Genomic DNA, 20797 nt, shown 5'->3' with positions numbered 1-20797 from the left:
TCCAGAGTGTTATGATGTGAAATCCAGCAATATTATTAATCTTTGTTCAGAAGGATTTTAATCTAATAAGTTTTGTTAGGTCTCAACATAAATGAAGATATGGATAAATGTGTACATGTCTAAGTGTATAGGATTGATAGCCATATTCCTTAGTTTTTGTTGGATAGTTGAACAGAACTGTTTGCAGTCTTCCTGGTTGAATTCCCATTTATATGTTCCACTTTTGTATCTTGAACAACTATTTGTGGGGGGACAATATGTATACATCAACTAGTGATTTATTACTGTTTATTTCTTTTCTTTGAAAGTAAGCACTATTTCTGCCCGTTTTCTATTTTGTTTTATCTTTCTTTAAATAATAATAATTTTTTTTAAAAAAGCCCGTATGTGAAAAGTCTATAGCTCACATCAGATGGAATGGTGAAAGACTAAACTCTTCCTTTAAGATCAGGAATGATGGGTTGGGGATTTAGCTCAGTGGCATAAGCGCCTGCCTTACAAGTGTGTGGTCATGAGTTCAATCCCCAGTGCCGATTAAAAAAAAAAGATCAGGAATGAGACAAAGATGCCTGGTTTTGCTACTTCCATTCAATACAGTACAGGAAGTACAATTCTGAGACCTAGACAAGAAAGGAGTAAAAAGCATTCAAACGTACAGGAAGAAATAAAATTATTTCTTTGCAGATGACATGGTCTTATAGGTAGAAAACTCTCAAGATTACACAGAAAGAAACTTAGAATAAGTGAATAAAGCAAAGCTGGAGCACATAAAATCAACACACAAAATTCAGTTGCATTTCTATACACTAACCCTGAGCAAAACTAAAGGAAATAAAAGAATTCCATTTACGAAGGTATCGACATGTACGTAAAACTTAGGAACTAACCTAACCAAGGAGATGAAAAAACACTACTCTAGTCTTCATGGATGGGAAGATTAATCTCTTAATGGAAGATGTTCATATCACTCAAAGCTATCTTCAGAGAGAGCAATACAGTCCCTGTTAAAATCAAATTATTTTTGGCAAAAGTAGACTCATCCCACTGGGCATGGTGGTGTGCACCTGTAAAGGAGTCTGAGGTAGGAAAATCAGAGTTTGAAGATGTCCTGGGCTACACAGTAACACCCTCTCTGGAAGGGCAGAAGAAAGAAAGGGCAGAAAGGAGGGAGACAAGAAGGAAGGGAAAAATTCACCCTAACAGTCAAACTCAAAAGACTTTAAGTAGTAAAAAACAATACAGACAAAGTACAAGGTTAGAAAACTCCTAATCGGCGGCTGGGGATTTAGCTCAGTGGGATAAAGTACCTGCCTGGCAAGTGCAAGGTCCTGAGTTCAATCCCCTGTACCACAAAAAAAGAAAGAAAGAAAACTCCTAATTAGGATTCCCAAACATATTGTAAAGTTACAGTCATCAAAATGACATGATAATGGCATAACGACAACTAGACCAATGCAACCAAACAGAAGGTACAGAAATAAACCCTCACATACATGGTCAAATGATGTTCAACAAAGGTGCCAAGATTGCTTAACGGAGAAAGTCTCTTCAACACATAGTGCTGGGAAAACTGGATACCCATATGCAAAAGAATGAAACTGGGCTGAGCACAATGGCACATGCCTGTAATCCCAGCACTCAAAAGGCTAAGGTAGGAGGATTGCTGTGAGATCAAGGCCAACCTGGGCCAGCCTGAACTGTTTAGTGACTCCTCGTCTCAAAAAAAAGAGAGAGAATAGAGTTTGGGCAGGTATGGTGGCACTTACCTGTAATCCCAGGCCTTGGGGAAATGAGGCAGGCAGATCACCATGAATTCATAGCCAGCCTATACTACAAAGTAAGACTCTGTCTCAAAAACAAAAACAAAAAGCTTAAAACTAAATAGAAAGAATGAAGTAGGATCCTTATCTTACACCACATACAATCAATTCAAAGAGGGCTAGTGGTGTAGCTCAGCAGAACACTCTGCCTAATTGGCACAAGCCCAAAGTTCCATCCTTAGCAATACACACACACACTCTCTCTGTCTCTCTCTCTGTCATGCATGTGCACAAACACAGAAATCCAGAGTAGATTAAAGATGTTTTACTCAAAATTACAAAACTCCTAAAAGAAAACATAAGGAAAATATTCATTACATTGTGTTTGGAAATGATTTCTTACAGGTGGTGTCAAAGGCACAGAAAAAAAAGAAACATAAACTGGGCCAGGTGACACATTCCTACCATCCCAGCAACTCAGGAAGCTGAGGAAAGAAGCCAAATCCCTAGTACTATTTTAAAAAGAAAGAAATATAGATAAATGAATAGGAAATCAGACTTAAAAATCCTTATGCATCAAAAAACACAAATAAGAGTGAAAAGGGAACCTACATTATTCAAGAACGTATCTGCAAATCATCTACCTGTTAAGGAATCAATGCTCAGAATATATAAAGAACACCTTCATCTCCACAATGACAACAAAAACATCAAATAAACTTATTTTTAAAAGCACAAAGGATTTGAACAGACATTTTCTCCAAAGGTAGTAACAAATAGCCAACGAGCACAGGAGAAAATGCTGAACACATCACTCACCATACCAAATCACAAGGTACTACCTCACACGTATTAGTATAGCCATCATAAAATAGTTGAAAAAGAAAACCAGAACATAAAGTAGCAAGTGTTGGCAAGGATGTAGAGAAAGCACTTAGGAGCTGCTGGTGAGATTACAAAACAGTGGAACTGCTATCTATGGAAAGCAGAATGAGGCAGGTCTCAAAAGATCAAAAAGGGAACTATCCTATGATACAGTAAGATTCTACATCAGGTATATTTTTTAAAAAAACATGAAAAGAACGGAACTCAATGGAAAACATAGTGGAAGAAACACAACACTGGGAGACAGAAGATCTGGCTTATAGATCCAAATCTCCTGACTAGCACTGCATGATATTAAAAACATTACTAGTTTTATTGGATATAATCATGATATGTGGTTATGCTTTTCATATGCTAAGGAATAAATGCAGTAGAATGAGATTTTGCAGCAACAGCATAAAAGTCGTTAATTTTTAAAAAGCATTGTGTATCAATTTGCATCTAACATTAAGAAACTGAAATTTAGGCTGGGGATTTAGCTCAGTGGATTAAGCGCCTGCCTGGCAAGCGTGAGGTTGTGAGTTCAATCCCCAGTACCAAAAAAGAAACTAAAATTTAAAGGATGATCAAGGGAATAAAAAAGGAATTAAGATGTTCCATACACATACCAACTCCACCTAAGGAATGTGAACAGTATGAACTCCAAACATCTACTAAAAGAAGTCAATCTTCACCACCCCCTCATGAACAGAACAGTACAACATCAATATAATGAAAGGATGAAGAACACTGAACAAGCCGGATACAGTGGCACATGCCTATACTTCTAGCATTCTGGGACCCTGAGACAGCAGGAGCTCAGTCTGAAGGCCCTGGATTCAATCCTTAGCACAGATGAAGAAAATAATAAACACTGAAAACAAAGGACAGAGAGTGCCACAGGGAGCTGCTGACCATGGCACATCTGGACAGGAGTGAAGAACTTTCTGCTGGGAGAACACCTGTCCTGTCAGGGAATACAAATAAAGTTTCTCAATTATGTTGGGATGGACCACTTTCTTTCTGTTAATGGAAAAGCCAGGGGTCAAGCAGATTCCAGGCTGAACAAAGGGTACACAGAGCACAAAATGATGGCCTCCAAAAGGAAAAAAAAAAAAAAAAAAGGCAAGGATATAAGACCAAAAAAAAAAGCTAATTACATAAATTCCTGGACCCTGAGGAGAAAGCTCCAGAAATCAAGAAGCAGTAAAATAATGGGTATAGCAGTTAAGTCGAATGCCACACTAAAAACTAGGAATGAAATGGCACCAACTAGCTTAGCATGGTGAAATTCAAAATGAAAACAAAAATTGAAAAGGCAGTAAAAATGTCTGCCAAGAGCGAAGTTGGGTGACTAGAAAACATATGCAGGAGTGACCAGGTGGGGTGTAGCACCCTGGAGAGGGGAGTCAGCCAACTGGGCAGAGCTGCAATCCCTCTTAGAATCCCACTAGCTGAAAAATATGTTTTACTTTTGTTTTTCTGAGACAAGGTCTTGCCACGCCAGCCTGGAACTTGTTTTGGTTTTGAATCACGGTCTGCTCTGTAGTTTGGGCTGGCCTTCAACTCATTAGGTAGCCTAGAATGGCCTCAAACTCATGTTAATCCTCCTGCCTTAGCCTCTTTAGTGCTGAGATTACATGTGTGGACCATCATGCCTGACACAAAAATGTATTTTTAAATAGGCTCTCCAAGGTCCTTTCTACTGCTCTCAAATTCTACACAGGAAGGAAAAATGAGGATGCCATCAAAACTTCAACTCACATTTCTTGGACTCAAGTGGATGGCCTACTATCCTGGATCCCCCAAAACTCTGATATACACCCAGGAGGACAAGGAGAAAATGAATAAACTCCATCTGCCAGGCAGAGATCCTAACGCAGGCAGAGGCAACCCCCCAGCACTGCTACTGTGACAATTCCCTGAGCCTAGCGGCATTTCAGTTCCCCATGAATGGCTGTTCCAGAAATTCTTGGAGCCCCTGTGCCCACCTAGTTCCTTAGCAGGCCCAAATACCGTAGAAAAATTAATCTAACTCTGAGTGTGCTTTGTCACCTGGAACTCACACCTAAGTTTTAGTATCCTCAGGAGAAAGGAATCTTGAGGTAGTTACAATTAGTCCTCCCACTGGAGAGCAACAGAGGAAGCCCCTCCAAGCTGAAGGGGTGTCTGTATCCCATCAGAAGGATGCAGTCCCATGCCTAAAAATCACCCACAAGAAGTCAAGGCTGAGCCCAGGCCCTCAAGTCTTCCCAGTGAGGCCTTCTAAAGATGCTTCTCACCCAGCCCTAAGCAGGTCTCTCATGCATCTCTAAAGGGCTAGGTCAACAGGTCTGGAGCCACTCCACAGCAGAACTCCTACCAGTTTTTCCATGGGTCTAGAGGCTAGTAAAAATGGCCCTGTCATTCTGGGGCTACCACCCCAAGGGCAGCTTCTATGAGATGAGGCTTGCATACTGCCCAGTAGGAGGGCTAGTTCCTTAGCTCTACAGGGAAGCCTGCAAGGGCCTTAATTTCTCCAGAGAAAACAATGAATCTGTCTCAAAAAACCTCAGATCCAAACCTGGGGTGAAGAGCTGGGGCTCCAGTTTTCTGACTCATCTTCAAATGTAGCAGGCAGCCTACCCTGAATCTAGGCTCTGCTGCATGCACCTATGGGTAAACTGAAGTCAGCTGCAAGCTGACATTTTTTTTCTATCATTTTTTTGTTGTTGTTGTCTTTTTATCAGTACCAGGAATTGAACTCATGACCGCACACTTGCAAGGCAGGCACTTATGCCACTGAGCTAAATCCCCAGCCCCTGTAAGCTGACATTTCGAAGAAACAATAGATTCTAGGGCAGTGGCAGCAAACCTATGGCACACGTGCCACAACAGGCTGTTATCACTGAATGCTCTAAAGGGTTTGCTGTCACTGCTCTACAGCCTCATTTGCTCTTTTTTTGTGGTTAATGCAGTGGAATACTGAACCTATCTGCAACTAGTAAAACTATTTAACCACCAGGATGGAAAGAACTTTCAGCAAGACGTAGAAGACCTGGATTCTAGCTGAAAATCGCCAAAATAGCTTTTGAGTTTTTAATTTTGTTTTGTTTAAGGCTCTAGGGAATCAAGCCCAGAGCCTCATACATCCTAGACAAGTCTTGATCGGACCTACAGTCCTGCACTCCAACGTATTTTGTCCTGTTGCCAGTCTCTTACTTCTGCTTTCATTTTTTCATCTCTAAACAGGGAAGCATCCCTAATTTTCTCACCCAAATGTTACAGAAAATGAGAAGGGAGGCAAACTGCCAAGTTTCACAGCAGCATTATTACCACCCCCTGCCAAAGTGCTCATTATTTTTCTCATGCCAAGCCCAGTCTAGCCCCGCAGCTCAGTGGCCCAGCTAAACTGCACCACTCAAGGTCCAGACAGGAAAAGCCTCGTGTTCAAGTAAGTTTTGTTGATGTCCTCCATAGAAGAAACTCCAACAGAAGCAAGGAGAAAAACAATATACTACCCTCCAGCAGCAGACGGGGCTTCTCATCTTATTTTTCCTCCCAAATTAACTGGAAACATCACTCCTTGCCCAGAAAGGCGCTGGATCACCAAAGTCTTAATAAGGGTTTAAGAGGTAAACACTCCTGTCCTTTCCTGACCCTGCACCCTGGAGGTGTCCCTTTGCAGCAATCCAATGCTGCATTTCCTCCCCAACTCTGCAGGATGCCTCACTCCACACTCACTGGGCAACAGATGTATATTCTCTTATATGCGACCTTGGTGTCCCCATTGTTCACATCAGACTTTGGGATCAAGGGAGTATCAGTAGGGCTGGGGAGGAGAGACTGGAAGGGTACAGCAGGCAAGTCACTCTGAAGAGGGATGGAAGGTGGAGGCTGGGGCAGTGCTGGCTCAGGGAGCGCACTGCAGAATGAGCTCTGTGATCTCTGCCCTGCTCCCCAGCCGCATGGGTATCCCATAGTAGGCTGTGCCTGGGCTGACATACACAAATGTAGCCTCAGCCACTTGGTAGAGACCTGCAAAGAAAGGGTTCAGGAGATAAGCTGCCACATTCCAGGGAAAGAGCTGCCCAGCATGTGTGTGCCCTGAAAGGATCAAATTAATATCTGGTCGCTCCTGAAGAGCTCTCTTGGCAGCCAGGGGTTGGTGTGCTAGCAAGATGGTAGTGTGGTCTGGGTTGCAGCCTTCCAGGGCCTTGCTGAGGTCCATGCCATGGTCAGAGTAGTGTAGGATGTCTGCTTCAATATCATCCACCCCAGCCAAGCAGATCCAGTCATCACCTTCCCCTGCACCACCACCATCTTGAGCCCCTGTTGCAGAAATCTTTACTTTCTCATTGTGAAGAGGCCGGACATGCAGGGATTCCAGCAGGGCAAACCAGTTGCTGACATCTGATGTGTAGTACTCATGATTGCCTGTGACAAAGTAGGTGCCAAGGCGTGAATGAAGCTGGCCCAAAGGAGCGACAGCTGTCCGCAGGACAGAGGCTTCTGAATCAGAGAGGTCACCCACAATCACTGTGATGTCTGGTTCCAGAGCATTCACCATCCTCACAAACAGCTGCATCTTTGTCTTGCCCACTGTAGGCCCCAAGTGGATGTCTGAGAGAAGCACAATCTTGAGGCTGTTCATAGAAGGAGGCAGCTGATGGATGGGCACCATCACAGTTTTCACAGCTGGGGACTGAGCAGCATTCAGGAAGCCCATCACACTGAGCACCACAGTCACCACCACAGCCAGAGCGGGCCTGAGAACCAGCTTCTGTGACTTGTTGAGGCTGCCAACCACCCTACCACGGTGCCAGGCCAAGAGTTGGTAGGCCTGCTCCATCCCACTGAGGATGCAGAGGAAGAATAGCATGATGACATAAGCACCCAGACAGGAGTAGGCTGCCATGGAAAAGAGATAGGGCTCCTCGGCCACCAAAAACAGCATGGTGAAGAAACTGGAATGGGCCAGTGCCAGAAATATGCTAACAGCCAGTTTCCAAAGCCGGAAACAGGTAGACTGCCCGGCCTGGGAGTGACTGAGGTTGCTTACTGTGCTATGCCAGATGTAGAGGGAGCCAATGAGCATAAGTGAGTTAACAAACAGGGCGAGCTGCAGGCGAAACAGCCATCGCCAGGCCCTCAGCTCAAGGGTCTCTGCCAGATAGGAACGGGAGATGATCATAGACACGAAGACAGTGACTGCAGCCAAGGTAGCCTTTGAGGCCAGGGACAGTTGCCTGAAGAACGTCATTTCCTCTGCTCCTAGAAGAGTCCCTGCCAGTTCTGTGGAGCTGGGTTGTGGAAGGTGAGTTCCTTAGAAAAAGTGGCCAACAGTGGGCTTCCAGGTCAGCTCCACCTGCAACCAGGAACCGGTGTCAGCTTTGTGGGATAACAGCATCTCGGTCCGCATTCAAAACCCGAAGGCTGCTTACATCTGCCCAACCCACCTAGAATCCAAGCCACTCAAATATCAGTCACATCCTATGCTCTATTAGGAAATGTGACATGACACACAATTTTTTTTTTTCTCTTGCGTGTGTGTGTGGTAGTGGGGATTGAACCCAGGTCCTTTGTACTGACCTACATTCCCAATCCTTTTTTTGTATGTAATTTTTTTTCTATTTTGAGACAGTTTCACTAAGTTGCCCAGCCTAAGCTTGAACTTGTGATTCTCCTGCCTCAGTCTCCCAAAGTGCTGGAATTACAGGGATACACCACCACACTTGCTACAATTTTTCTTATGGTGAGCTATGTGTTTAAAGTTTCTCCACAATGAGCTAATTTTTTTTTATAATAAGAAAAACATCTACATCAGTGGTTATTCTACATCAGTGGTTCTCAATATGTGATCCAGGAGACCCTCTTAGAGGTCCAGGTAGTCACAACTATTTTCCTAATAACACTGAGCTAGCGTTCTTTTTCCATTCTCACTCCCTCCTAAGCTTACAGCAGACTTTTCCAGAGGGTTCCTGAGATGTGATCTGACAAGAGACTGAATGCAGAAGTGGATACAAAACTCTGTCTTCTATTAAGACATACACAAAATGTAAAACACTGCAACTCCAGAGGAGAACTGTTGGAGAAATATGTTATTTTTCACTAAAATACATTGTTCACTAACATGTAAATAGTTTTATTACCTCTTAAAGAAATTGATATTTTAAAATTTTGTTTAGGGCAGTTAAAGATGAGAAACACTGTTCTAAAATTCTAACAAGAAACTAATGATTATCTTTCTTCAGCTTCTGGCTCAGGAGGGTCTTTGAGACACCTTGAGAACTTCTGGGGTGACTGCCTCCCCTTGTGAGCCTCGACAGCCTCCCACCCATCTAAAAATGGCAAACGAGACTGGCACCTAACACCCAGAGGGCTGCTCCGAGGACCTGCTCCTCCTCCATAAATCTTCTCTGTTTCACCCTTAGATAAATGCTAAGATCTTTCTTCCCTTCAACCCCTTACCCTGCTGAATTTGTCTTCACCAGTGACTCTCACAGCTGGATAGCTTGGACCCCAGGCCTCTGCCAGGCCTCCCAAACAAGAAAAACTTCTCTTAAAAAACAAAAACAAAAAACAATTAAAAAATGCGGGCAGGTGAATGACAAAGGCAAGAAGGGGAAATGTCCTTTACCCTCAAATAAAAAACACTTTCAGCAGCAGCTTTCCAAATACAGTGGTGCCTCGGTTCACGAGTTTAATTTTTTCCACAATTCTGGCCGCAAACTGAGTTGGACGACAACCGAATCAAATTTCCCCATCCTGAACTAACTACTGATTTTGGTTCTGTTCTCGTCCGACTCGGTTTAGATTTTGTCATGGGTACTGAGGGCCTTTCACCTACAGGTGTACTTTATAAATCAACTTGTACATAAAACATGCCACAGAGTCAGACCGTTTCTGGAGGAAAGTCAGACTTTGTTTCTGGAGGAAACAAAGTTCATGTGCTGGATATGCTGGGGGGGGGGGGGACAACTGCCACGTCCGACCGCGTCCCGCCTGCTTGTTCCGCAGGTGCAAGCCGCCCCCGCCAGGTGCACGGCCCGCGCCTCGCCCAGACCGCGCTCCCCAGGCGCTGGCGCCCACCTGCTGCTCATCTCCGGCCACCCTTCATCTGGCCCGCGACCCCTGAAGAAAAGGCAGTGGCCCAGGAGGCCCGCGCATTAAACTGCGAAGAAAAGCCGAAACCAAAAACGAAAAAATAGGAGCCTGGCGAGAGGGGGAAGAGACGTTGGAAAAAGATCACCCCAGAGGAAACTAACCCAAGTGCCCACCGCCGAGCCTCAGCTGACCGCGTTTCTGCCCTTCCGGAGCGCTCCGCAGAGCGCACACTGGAGCCCGCGGGCGCCCCCAGCCGCGGCGCAACCTGAACCCCTCCCGGAAAACCAGAGCCGCGACGGGTCAGGCGCATCTCATCTTCCCACCTCGCCGCACAAGAGGGCAGAGGAGTCACGCGCAACGGTTGGCCAGCCCCGAACGCGGGACAGCGTCCCAGCGCCGCGCCCCGCCCCGACGGGACGCCCGGGCCACTGCCTGTGCCGCTGCCGCCGCCGCCTGCGGGCTCCAGCGCGCCGGGTCCCCGACGCCCACCCCGCGGGGCCGCAGCGGGGCGCGGCACAGCGCGCCACCCGGCGCTCCCAGAGCGGCCCCGCGCGGAGGCCCGCGCACTTACGCGGAGGCCGTGCGCAGAGCCCAGCAGCAAGAGCAGAGCGAGGGCGTGCACCGCGACCCGCCAGGCGACCATCCTCCAGCATCCGCTCTCCGCAGTGGGCGCGGGGTAGCCGCTCGGCCTCCCAGGGCTGAGGACCCGCGCCTGGCCCCGCCCGCCCCACCTGGTCCGGCCCCGCCCCGCCCCGCCCCTCCCCGGCTCCGGCCCCGGCCCCGGCCTCGGCCTGTGGGGACGCCCTTCCCTGCGCGGCGCGCTCTGGGGACTCCGGGGCCTGAGTCACGTGCTGCCCCGTGACTGCTACGTAGTGTTGTTTCGCTTCTGCCGTCGTCTGCGGGAGGGGCAACCTTTAGGAGTGGAGGTAGGAGGGAGGCCCAGCAGTCAGCCTCTTGATAACGCGCTCAGGACGAGGGGCTCCTCCTCCATGGCTGGCAGAGCGCTGCGGCGGGGAGCTGACAATAGCTAAGCCCAGCCGCGCTAGGCAGATGCCTAACCTCATACATTTCCAAAGCAGGATTTCGCGAAGTGTGGTCCATAGCACAGCCGAATCTGCACCACCTGAAACTTGTTAGAGCTGCTAATATTGGAGCCTCATTCTGGAAACCCTGAGTCAGAAATTCTAGGGATGGAGAACAGTGGTTATGTGATTCCGATGCACACTGCAGTTTAAGAATGGCTGCTCTCTACATTGTAAATGTGACTCAGCTGTGGCACGGTTATTCCGAATACCAGACCCCAGAGTGCCGGCTTCTGCAGTTTTTATTTCATGATAGTTTTGAATGGATAAGAGCAGCAACACCTCCCACCTTTCGGTTTGGTATTTGATCCTCTCAACATTGTGCTGCAGGCAGATCTGTCAAAGGAACATGAAATTGTAGTATTTTCACTTTGTCAGTTAACTTGTTCAGGGCCTCCAGCAATGACCAGATCTTAGTCTACAATTAACACTTTTATCCGACTGATACCTTGCACTCTGAAAATCCCACTATCTTCCCCTGTACACTTTTCAGCTTTAATAAAAACAAAGGAACGAAACTTTAGGGAGCTTGCACTTAAATATGTGAAGTTAAAATTTTCCAGCTTTATTGACACCATAAAATTAAGTCATTTTAGATTTTTTTGGTCAATTTAGTTTGAAAAATAAACATGAAGCCAAGTATGGTGGCACATGCCTATAATCCGGAGACTGATGTGGGAGGACCACTATGAGTTCGAGGCCAACCAGAACTACATAGAAAGACCTTGTTCCCCTCCGCCCCAAAAAGGAAAACTAAACGTGTGGTTAAATTATATTATTTACAAATATTCCTCCCTCATCTGGATTTTAGTTCAGTTCCTATTATTGCAGGTAGAGGGAGAGTTTGATAGGGAGTTAGAAAGTACTAGGCCTAGAATAGAGTCTAAATGGAGACGAGGCAAACCAGGCCTGCAGTCAAGGCTAAGTGGATAGAAACTAGGCCCAAGATGGAGACAGGATGGTGATGGCAACGCATACTGGACTTTCCAGAGATACATAGTAGCCCAAAGCTGTATTGTAATTAGCACCATTTAGTCCAGGAAGCCTGAACTATGTAACACCATGAAGAAATAACATAATGCACTCGGAGTCTGATGACCTGGACACTCTAACCCTTGCTTCTACCTCTCCCAGGAATGCCTTTGTTCTTCCTACAGTGGTGCTGCATACCTTGTTTCTCTACTAAATCAATATTGGCTAACTCAATGTAATCCTCTAGGTTGATTACAGCTTGACCTAAGGTAACTGTAACCCCCCTAGACCAAAAGCAGCAACCCACTTTCAGAACCCCGCCTGCTTCTCAGGAGTTTCCTCTTAATAAAATCTTTCTTACTCTTCTTGACTCCAGTCCTTGACTCTAGTCTTCTGTATCCTGAGACACAAACTTTACACTTCTAACAGGTTGGAGGTTCTTTCCCTGTAACACCATGAGACCTCTTCTCAACTAGGCCTCAAATTCAGTCTTCCTGGTTGATCCTGTCCTTGCTGGGCCTTGTGTCACCTGACTTAGCAAAAACCCTAGTAAGTCAGGTTAGGGAGGACACCATCCCCAGTCCTGGATGTCTTCTCTTAGTCCTTGAGCCTTCACCTGCTGTTTGGCGACACTGCTTCAGCTGTCAGCCATACGCGGAGCTGGGCTGGATCCCTCAGCTGTGTTACAGTGAATGTGTAATGTTCAGTCTTCCTTGGAATTTTAATGTGTCAGAATACATTTTCCCTTGTTTTAGAATTTTGAACCGTCTTAAAAATCATAATTTGATTTTTAAATGCTGAGAGTGATGATAATACAAGTCAGCAAACACTGCTTACTTACTGGGGGTGTGGTTAGGAGAGGTGCTTTAAAAGAGGAGAGGTGCCTTGAGGCTCAGGGTGGTTATAAGAATGTTTGCCATAATGTAACCCACTGAGCTGTTTATTTTTGTGTTGCCTTCTGTATCTGAGTTTTTAAAGTTACTTTTTTGAAAGTCAAAATAGTAACCATTGTAATTGAGGTACCTTCCTGTTTTAAAAAAAGGTGTATGTTATATAACAAAATAGCTAAAATTCCATTTGCTTATTCCTCTTTTGGCACTTGACACTTCCTTGAGGAGCCAGGAAAGGGTGAGTTGCTAGCTTTCCTTCTTGTTCTTTTCATCCCTTTACTTGCACTGGGAAGCCCTTTCCAAGCACTGCAATTCTAGTCTGGCCTTAAAAACCAAGGGCTTCAGGGGAGGCACACTGGAGTTGGAATTCCAGCTGTGTCGTTTGCCATCTGTGTGACTGCAGGCAAATTGCATAATCTCTCTAAACCTTAGTTCATTCACTACTAAAACAGAGAGAATCTGTGAGTCACTGAGGGCGGTAGCAGAGATGTCAGCTATAATATGGTTGACACGTACTCCATGTTAGGAGGACAGCAAGTGAAATCCAAACTAGGCCTGTGAAGTAGAGACAATGCTGTGTATCAGTGCTAACATTTGGAAGCCGGGCATGGTGGTATATGGCTATAATCCCAGCACTCAGGAGGCTGAGGTGGGAGGATCTCTGTGAGTTCGAGGCTGGTCCTCAGCTACATGGTAAGTTCAAGGCCAGCCTGAACTACATAGTAAGACCTTGTCTCAAAAAAGCAAAAACAAAACAAAACAAAAAACAAGGAACACTCTGATTTTGATAATGGCAGGTTGTTTAAAGGTTAAATAAAGCTAGACGTGGTGATGCATACCTGTAATCTGTGCACTCTGGGAGGATAAGACAGGAGGATCACAAGTTTGAGCCCAGTCAGAGCAACTTAGAGACTTAGCAAGACCCTGCCTAAAAATTTAAAGATTAAGGTGTGCATGATGGTGGTGGTGGGGGAGTGCTGTGAAAGTATTTCAGTGCAAAGGCCCTGGGTTCAACATCCAGAATGGCAAATGATTTTGTATCAACTTTGATCATTACATTGGTTATGAAACAGAAAGTTCTTTTATAAAATAAAAGGATGTCATCTTTACAACTGAGTCTACCAATTCAGAAAAAAAAAAACAAAGTGAAATGTGTAAATACTGCAAGGACTAAAATGTCCAATAGGTGATGTGAAATAGAAGGAAAATATTCAAATGGGAAGGGAACAAGGCAGGGGAGAGGGGGAAAGGAAGACAAAGGAAAAGTGAGAAAAGATTGCAAAATAGAAACAAAGCTTTTTTTTTTTTTTTTTTTTTTGTCTTTTTCCTTTTTATCGGTACCGGGGATCGAACTCACGACTGCCTGCCTGCAAGGCAAGCGCTTATGCCGCTGAGCTAAATCCCCAGCCCAGAAACAAAGCTTTTATGAGGGAAGAGGGTTGGAGGGGAGGAGAATGAAAAATCCTCTATGATGAATGTGATCATCGTGTATGCCTAAATTGTACAAATAAACTTAATTAATACAACTGACATGGAGACAGAGCTGGGTGTGGTATATGTTTGTAATTCCAGTACTCCAGAAGGCAGAGACAGGCTCATGTGTTTGAAGCCAGCCTGGGCCATTTAGTGAAACCTTGTCTCAAAAAGCAAAGTGGAGGGGCCAGGGATTTAGCTTGGTGGCATAAGCACCTGCCTGGCAAGCTTGAGGTTGTGAGTTCAATCCTCAGTACAAAACAAAGTAGAGAAAGAGAGAGACAATGACAATCCAGAGCCATATTCCAAGCATGAATTGAACCTGAGAAAGAAAAGCAGATGTGGAAAAATGTTAACATTTGGGGAATCCAGGAAGAAATTTTGTAGGGCTTTCCTACCTTATTTTTCTAAGTCTGAAATTACTTCAAAATGGAGTTTAACCCAGGTGTGGTGGTGCAAACCTGTAATCCCAACCCTCAGGAGGCTGAGGCAGGAGGATTAACGTGAGTTTGAAGCCAGCCTAAACTGCATAGTGAGACCTTGTCTCAAAAAAAAAAATTTTAAAAATTCTTACACATAAAAAACTTGACTTTTCCCACCTTCTTTCCCAGCCTAGACTCACAGCTATAATATGCATTAGTAGGAAACAGGCATTGTCAGTGAACTGAGACTCGGAGGACTTGGTAAATCAAAGGCCGAGAGCAGACCTAGCTCTTTGCCTACTGGTTGGCCTGCTAAGAATGGTTTTTACGTTTTTAGATGGAGGAAGCCAAATTTAAAAAGTCATTATCTATCACAAGTGAAACTATGAGATTTAAATATCAGTGTCCCTAAATAATGCTAAATTAGAGCATAGCCACCTCCAGTTTCCTATGTGTGCCTAGCTTATGTAGGAATTATTATACCTAAACTACAAGGTACATTCTTAAAGTATGAGTTATTTTATAAGCAAACGTAAAAATAAGTAAATCTTCAGCTGAAATACAATGTAGACATTTCTGCAGTGCAGCGAGACTTGCTCTTTCTTACATGTCTGTAATCTAACTGGGAAGTCCTAACCCTGTGTTTTAGGATTAGGTTGTGCAACCGCAGGTATGGTTATGCCATAACCTGGAAGGTAAAATTATAAAATGTTACATAAACAACGATTTCTCCACATCCTCCAATAAAGTTGATAGACATGCTTCGTGACCTGCCCTATGTCATATGACAGTCATGGGCCTGAGGATGGCTCTGTTCCCGCTGCTCCTCTCAGCTCTGAGATACCCAAAAACACCAAATGTCCATGGTGAACTTCTTCTGAGTGGGACACACAGGACTGTGTTCCTGACGTTCCTCTCCATCTCCTCTCATCCTTAAGTTCTTGTCAAGCACATCTGCTTCCCTCTGTCTCTCAATGGCATCTTCCTGGGATTTTCTTCTCATGTTTTTGATTCTTTTGTCCACCACTTTTTTTTATCCTTTCATGTCTGATCGGTCCCCAAGGCCCTGATTCCCCTTTGCCGAGGCACCCTAGATTTAGTCTACCCTCTCTGGTTGAGGGATTGTGTTTTGGTGGTACTGGGGTTAAATCCAGTGCCATGCACTGAACTACACCCCAGCTGTCGATGTCGCTCCCGGCCGGCAGGAAGGACACACGACAAAGTCTGGCAGTGGACAACCTTTTCTTTTATTTTCTCTCCGTACAGCCTGCCCTGGGATCGCTCCCAGCCGAAGCCTCCTCTGGTCCGCTCCCCGCGGCTCCTTCCGGGCTTCGCTCCGAAGCCTCTACCGGTCCGCTCTCCGCGGCTCCTTCCGGGCTTCGCTCCGAAGCCTCTACCGGTCCGCTCTCCGCGGCTCCTTTCGGGCTTCTACTTCCCCCCAGGGGTGGCACCAGTATATATACGGATACAGTGTCCAATCATGTTAAAGTAAGCAAGGCAAGCTGATTGGCTAACATATTATTGAGCGGGTTGTTTACGCGGTAAGCAGGAAACTAACGTGCTCGATGGGAGGGGTAATCTAACTCAGGCTTTACTCTTTACCACAGGCCGCATGATCGCTATATGCAGCGGCTCGGCAATGTGGTGGCTCCCAACATCTCCCCCTTTTTTATTTTAAATAAGTCTGCGCATCGCAGCCCGTCCTGAATTGAGTGTAGAGGCCTATGTCCTGATAGGAGGCCCACCAAGGGCTCTCGGCGTCGGCCCGGGTCGGCCGTCCCCGAGTCTGCCGAGGCCCCGAGGCCCTCGTCTTTTTTCCAGGGCCAGGAAGGAACCGGACGGAACCTGGATGCACACAGGCATACACTCATGTCGCTCCGCATGATCCCCCCGGGGCGACATTTGGTTCGGGCGGAACCTAGTAATTCAGCGGCTTTCGTGCGGTATGGGGTAGGGCCTGTCTTAGGTTGAGTCATGCTGGGGAGGCATGCTCTTACCCGTCATTGACTCATCTACCCTGCTATATCATAATTTTTTAGAGGAGGAGTGTGGGAAGCTCACCGTCCCTAGACTCGGTCGTAGGCTAGGCGAGCGAGCCATGCATATGCCTGAGGATCTTCTTGTCCATTTCGGGCTACCGCTATTTCTATTTATCTTGTTGGTTGGTCTGTGATGGATCTCCGGTAGGGCAGGTCTGATCTTCAGTCGAGGGCTTTGTCGCCCGTGTCAGTCTCTCCGGTACCCACAGTGGTTCTCGTCCCGATTCCTGCAGAAAAACACAAACCGCGCCTCGGTTCCAGCTGATTACCGGATCCGGGCCCATCCATTGTCATGCCATAGATAACCACGCCTTTGGAGGCAGGCCTTGGCTTACTCCCCCTTTTTGTTTTTTATTTTTTATTTTTTATTTTTATCTTTTTCGTTTTTTTTTTTTTTTTTTTTTTTTTTTTTTATTGGTACCAGGGATCGAACTGGCGATTGCCTGCTTACAAGGCAGGCGCTTATGCCGCTAAGCTAAATCCCCAGCTCCCATTTCCTCGACCGGCGTTTTTCTCAGCCTGCTCGGCAGAGAACTCTGTGTACCAGGCTCGCCAATCCAGGTAACTGCCCGAGGGCAGACACGCCTTTGCCAGCTGAATCCAGTCCGCGGGGGTGAGGGGCCCAGAAGACAGGTTCTCCAGCATGGCAATGGTGTAAGGCGCAGTCGGCCCAAAGGTTGTAACTGCATTTTTAAGTTCTCTAATCTGCTTTATCTCAAAAGGCTCTCATGCATTACGTCCCTGGCCCATAGCTACTTGTACAGGAAATATCCCATAGGGGCCACTATCTATCCCAGGTGGTGGATGTACCTCATGAGACAAACGTCCCCCCTGCCAAAGCCGCCTGTAAAAATACCGACCCGCCGGCGGCGGAGCATAAGACGGCGGCCGTGATTGGGCGGAAAATGGGGGCCCGTGCATCACTTCCTGTTCTGGCGAAAGGGGAAGGGAGCTCCCGGGCGGCCGCCTCGCGGCGAGGGATGGCTTCCGGGAACAGCTCCCAAGGTGGGGAGGAAGGCTTCGCCTCCCTCTCGCGCCAGGGGGCGCTCAGGAGCTCTCTACTCCTCCGCAGACCAAGTTGAGCGGAGCGCAATTCGCGGCGCAATGCTGGGAAAGAACCCTGCGACTCCTTATCGAGCGGCCTATCCTCTTGGCATCTAGGCTCCTTGGTCTCATCGTTGTCTAAGCCTTCCTCGTTCTCGGAGTCAGACGACTCCGAGGCCTGAGCCCCGTCTTCCTCCTTTATATCTTTGTCTCCTTTGACGGACCCCTCCCGGGAGCTCCCTGACTGGGCCTGTTCGAATGCCCTACGCACTTTAATGAGCTCTTGAGAACCTTCCCTGCAACCACCCTCGCTCTTCAAGCATGCATATATCATTTCCCACAGTGGCCGAGCGAAGACCGAAGCCCCGCCCTCCCTTTCCGCTAGAGAAAGATCCCTGCCCAACTTCTCCCACGAGGGCAGGTTTAAGTGCCCTGTGGGCAAGAACCAGGGAGCGAAACTATCAATCTCCTCAAAAAAGCTCTCCAGCGTTTTGCGTCCCACCTTGAGGTCTCTGGACTTTAAGAGCTTCCGGAGGACCTGTACCAAGGGCTGGGTGTCGTTACTCGGTACGTTACCCATATTTAATATGTTACTCACCGCATGAGGCCCAAAAATCCGCCACTTACGCGTGAGCCTGAGGGGAGTCTAAAAACCCTGTAGGTGCGCGCCACCCAGGGCCCAGGTTTATCCCCTACTCACCTGTCTCGCAGTGCTGTATCAAGGAACGTTGTCCACTACCACGTCTCGGGGGTGATCAGTTGTTCCCTGTACAGGCCACCAAATGTCGGTGTCGCTCCCGGCCAGCAGGAAGGACACACGACAAAGTCTGGCAGTGGACAACCTTTTCTTTTATTTTCTCTCCGTACAGCCTGCCCTGGGATCGCTCCCAGCCGAAGCCTCCTCTGGTCCGCTCCCCGCGGCTCCTTCCGGGCTTCGCTCCGAAGCCTCTACCGGTCCGCTCTCCGCGGCTCCTTCCGGGCTTCGCTCCGAAGCCTCTACCGGTCCGCTCTCCGCGGCTCCTTTCGGGCTTCGCTCCGAAGCCTCTACCGGTCCGCTCTCCGCGCTCCTTTCGGGCTTCTACTTCCCCCCAGGGGTGGCACCAGTATATATACGGATACAGTGTCCAATCATGTTAAAGTAAGCAAGGCAAGCTGATTGGCTAACATATTATTGAGCGGGTTGTTTACGCGGTAAGCAGGAAACTAACGTGCTCGATGGGAGGGGTAATCTAACTCAGGCTTTACTCTTTACCACAGGCCGCATGATCGCTATATGCAGCGGCTCGGCAATGTGGTGGCTCCCAACACCCAGCCACTGCTTTTTTTTTCTTTTCCCTTTTTTTGGAGACAGGGTCTCGTTATGCAGTGCAGGCTGACCTTGAACTTACTCTGTAGCCCAGGCTGGTGTCCGTTTCATGGTGATTTTCCTGCCTCAGTTTTCCCAGAACTAGGATTACAGGCATGTGCCACCACACCCAGCTCTATTTTTCTTTGTTTTTTTTTTTAAATTTTACTTAAAGAAAGACTAAACAAAACAGAAAATGGATAGAAATAATACATACTTTCAAAGAAAAAATAAACAGTAAGAAATCACTAGTTGATGATTACATATTGTCCTCTTACAAATAGTTGATCAAAATACAGAAGTGAAACATACAAAATGGGAATTGAAACAGGAGACTACAAACAGTTCTGTTCAACTATCCAACAAAAACTTAGTAATATGATTATCAATCCTATACACTTAAACATACATGCTGTTATCCATATCTTCATTTATGTTGAGATTAAACAAACCAAAGCAGGCTAAAATCACTCTGAACAAAGAATAATAGTATTGCTGGATTTTACATGATAACACTATGGGATCAGCACTGGGTACTGTAGTGTCTCTTTTTCTTCAAAGTATTTGTTCATTTTATCATGTGTTATAAGATCAGTTCTTGTAAACTGTTTATGGGTTCTACACATGCATGAATCTTAACATGTATTTCTATCCTTTCTATATTAGAGGGAGAAACAAAACAAAGCAAGACAAAACAAAACATATTCCTATAGACACATGAAATGAAAAGACATATAAAACCACTGTACAAGGAGTTCTACCATGGTTACTGTGTTGTCTCTTCTTATCTTCAATAAGATTGTCTATATCATCAGACATGGTATAATTGAATATAGCAGTATGTAAAAATATTAATAAAAACACAACTCTGTAGATAGTGTAAAACTTCAAAAACAGGTAGTAATCAAACCAGAATGGGTATTGTAGTAAACTTGTCATCTTCAGTGTGTTGCCTATACTCTCAGACTTGATACTATCAATCACAACAGTTTTGAATAAAAATCTGTCGATATCGAACAGCAATCAAACAAACAAGATTTAACTAAGATCAGTCATGCTAAAACAGTATAAGTCATACAGGGCTCCAGATTAAGTTAATAGGAAATTAAAGATGATTACTGTACTATATCCTGCTATTTTGGGAATAGCTGTCTGTGCCCTCAGATCTAGTGCAAGTAGATAAACTGGGACAGAATAAAATCTAAGCAGAGCGGTGTGAGTAACATGAGTTTTAAATCCTGATACACTATTAACAATATTTTCTGCCATCTTTTTTAAGACTATTCCTCCCCTTTTACTCCCCCAAACTGTGCATTTTTGGGTCTCACTAACACCTGATTGGGGGGGCAAGCTGCTATTTACCTAAGTGGTTCTGAACCTTCTTCCTCCTGGACTTGATCTCTAGTTGTATTCCTTTATCTATTAAAGCCTGTCTTTCCAATCTATCTGCAGGTACTGGTCGAGTTGCCCCTATTATTCTCTGGTTCCCTGTCACACCCTGTCAGAGCATTGTTTTCACATATTTGATTTTCAGTCCATAAACCCTTTTTCAGGTTAATTATATTTCCTATAAAGAGCATCTCAGTGGACTCTACCTCCTGATCTACTCTGCCTGTGTTTCTCTCTTTTTTTTTTCTGTTTAGTGTATCGAGGCCATCTATATTAGAGATTATAGCCAAACTTCTCTGCCTCATTTCTATTGTGCTCTTTTTCTGCTATTAGTTGTCTGCTTTTCTTCTTCATTTCACTTTCTGCTTCATTCATTGTGGCCTCTCAGCCACTCTTCCTGGAATCCTGGTACTTTTCTCTCTCTCTAGAAT

General features: G+C 45.9%; 1 protein-coding gene across 5 annotated transcripts in view; it reads right to left on the bottom strand.

The window, feature by feature from the left end:
- Positions 1-10539, bottom strand: part of Glb1 (galactosidase beta 1) — a 122584-nt gene extending 112045 nt beyond the window's left edge. The window contains exons 1-2 of one of the 5 annotated variants that reach the window (XM_063260442.1): positions 10282-10430; positions 6955-7971 (exon numbers count right to left, since the gene is read on the bottom strand). In XM_063260442.1, the coding sequence (XP_063116512.1) occupies positions 6955-7866 (912 nt within the window). In that variant the 5' untranslated portion in view covers positions 7867-7971; positions 10282-10430. Of the gene's footprint in view, positions 1-6954; positions 7972-9074; positions 9567-9871; positions 10065-10281 lie in introns of those variants that run through there. The other 4 variants (XM_063260440.1, XM_023566549.2, XM_063260441.1 and 1 more) reach the window with 4 other exon arrangements.
- Positions 10540-20797: the final 10258 nt, after the last annotated feature.

Source organism: Cavia porcellus, unplaced genomic scaffold (genome assembly GCF_034190915.1).
Source record: "Cavia porcellus strain 051 isolate PalLab524CR breed Dunkin Hartley unplaced genomic scaffold, mCavPor4.1 scaffold_13, whole genome shotgun sequence".
NCBI lineage: Eukaryota > Metazoa > Chordata > Mammalia > Rodentia > Caviidae > Cavia > Cavia porcellus.
This window is presented reverse-complemented; position numbering and strand designations above follow the sequence as displayed.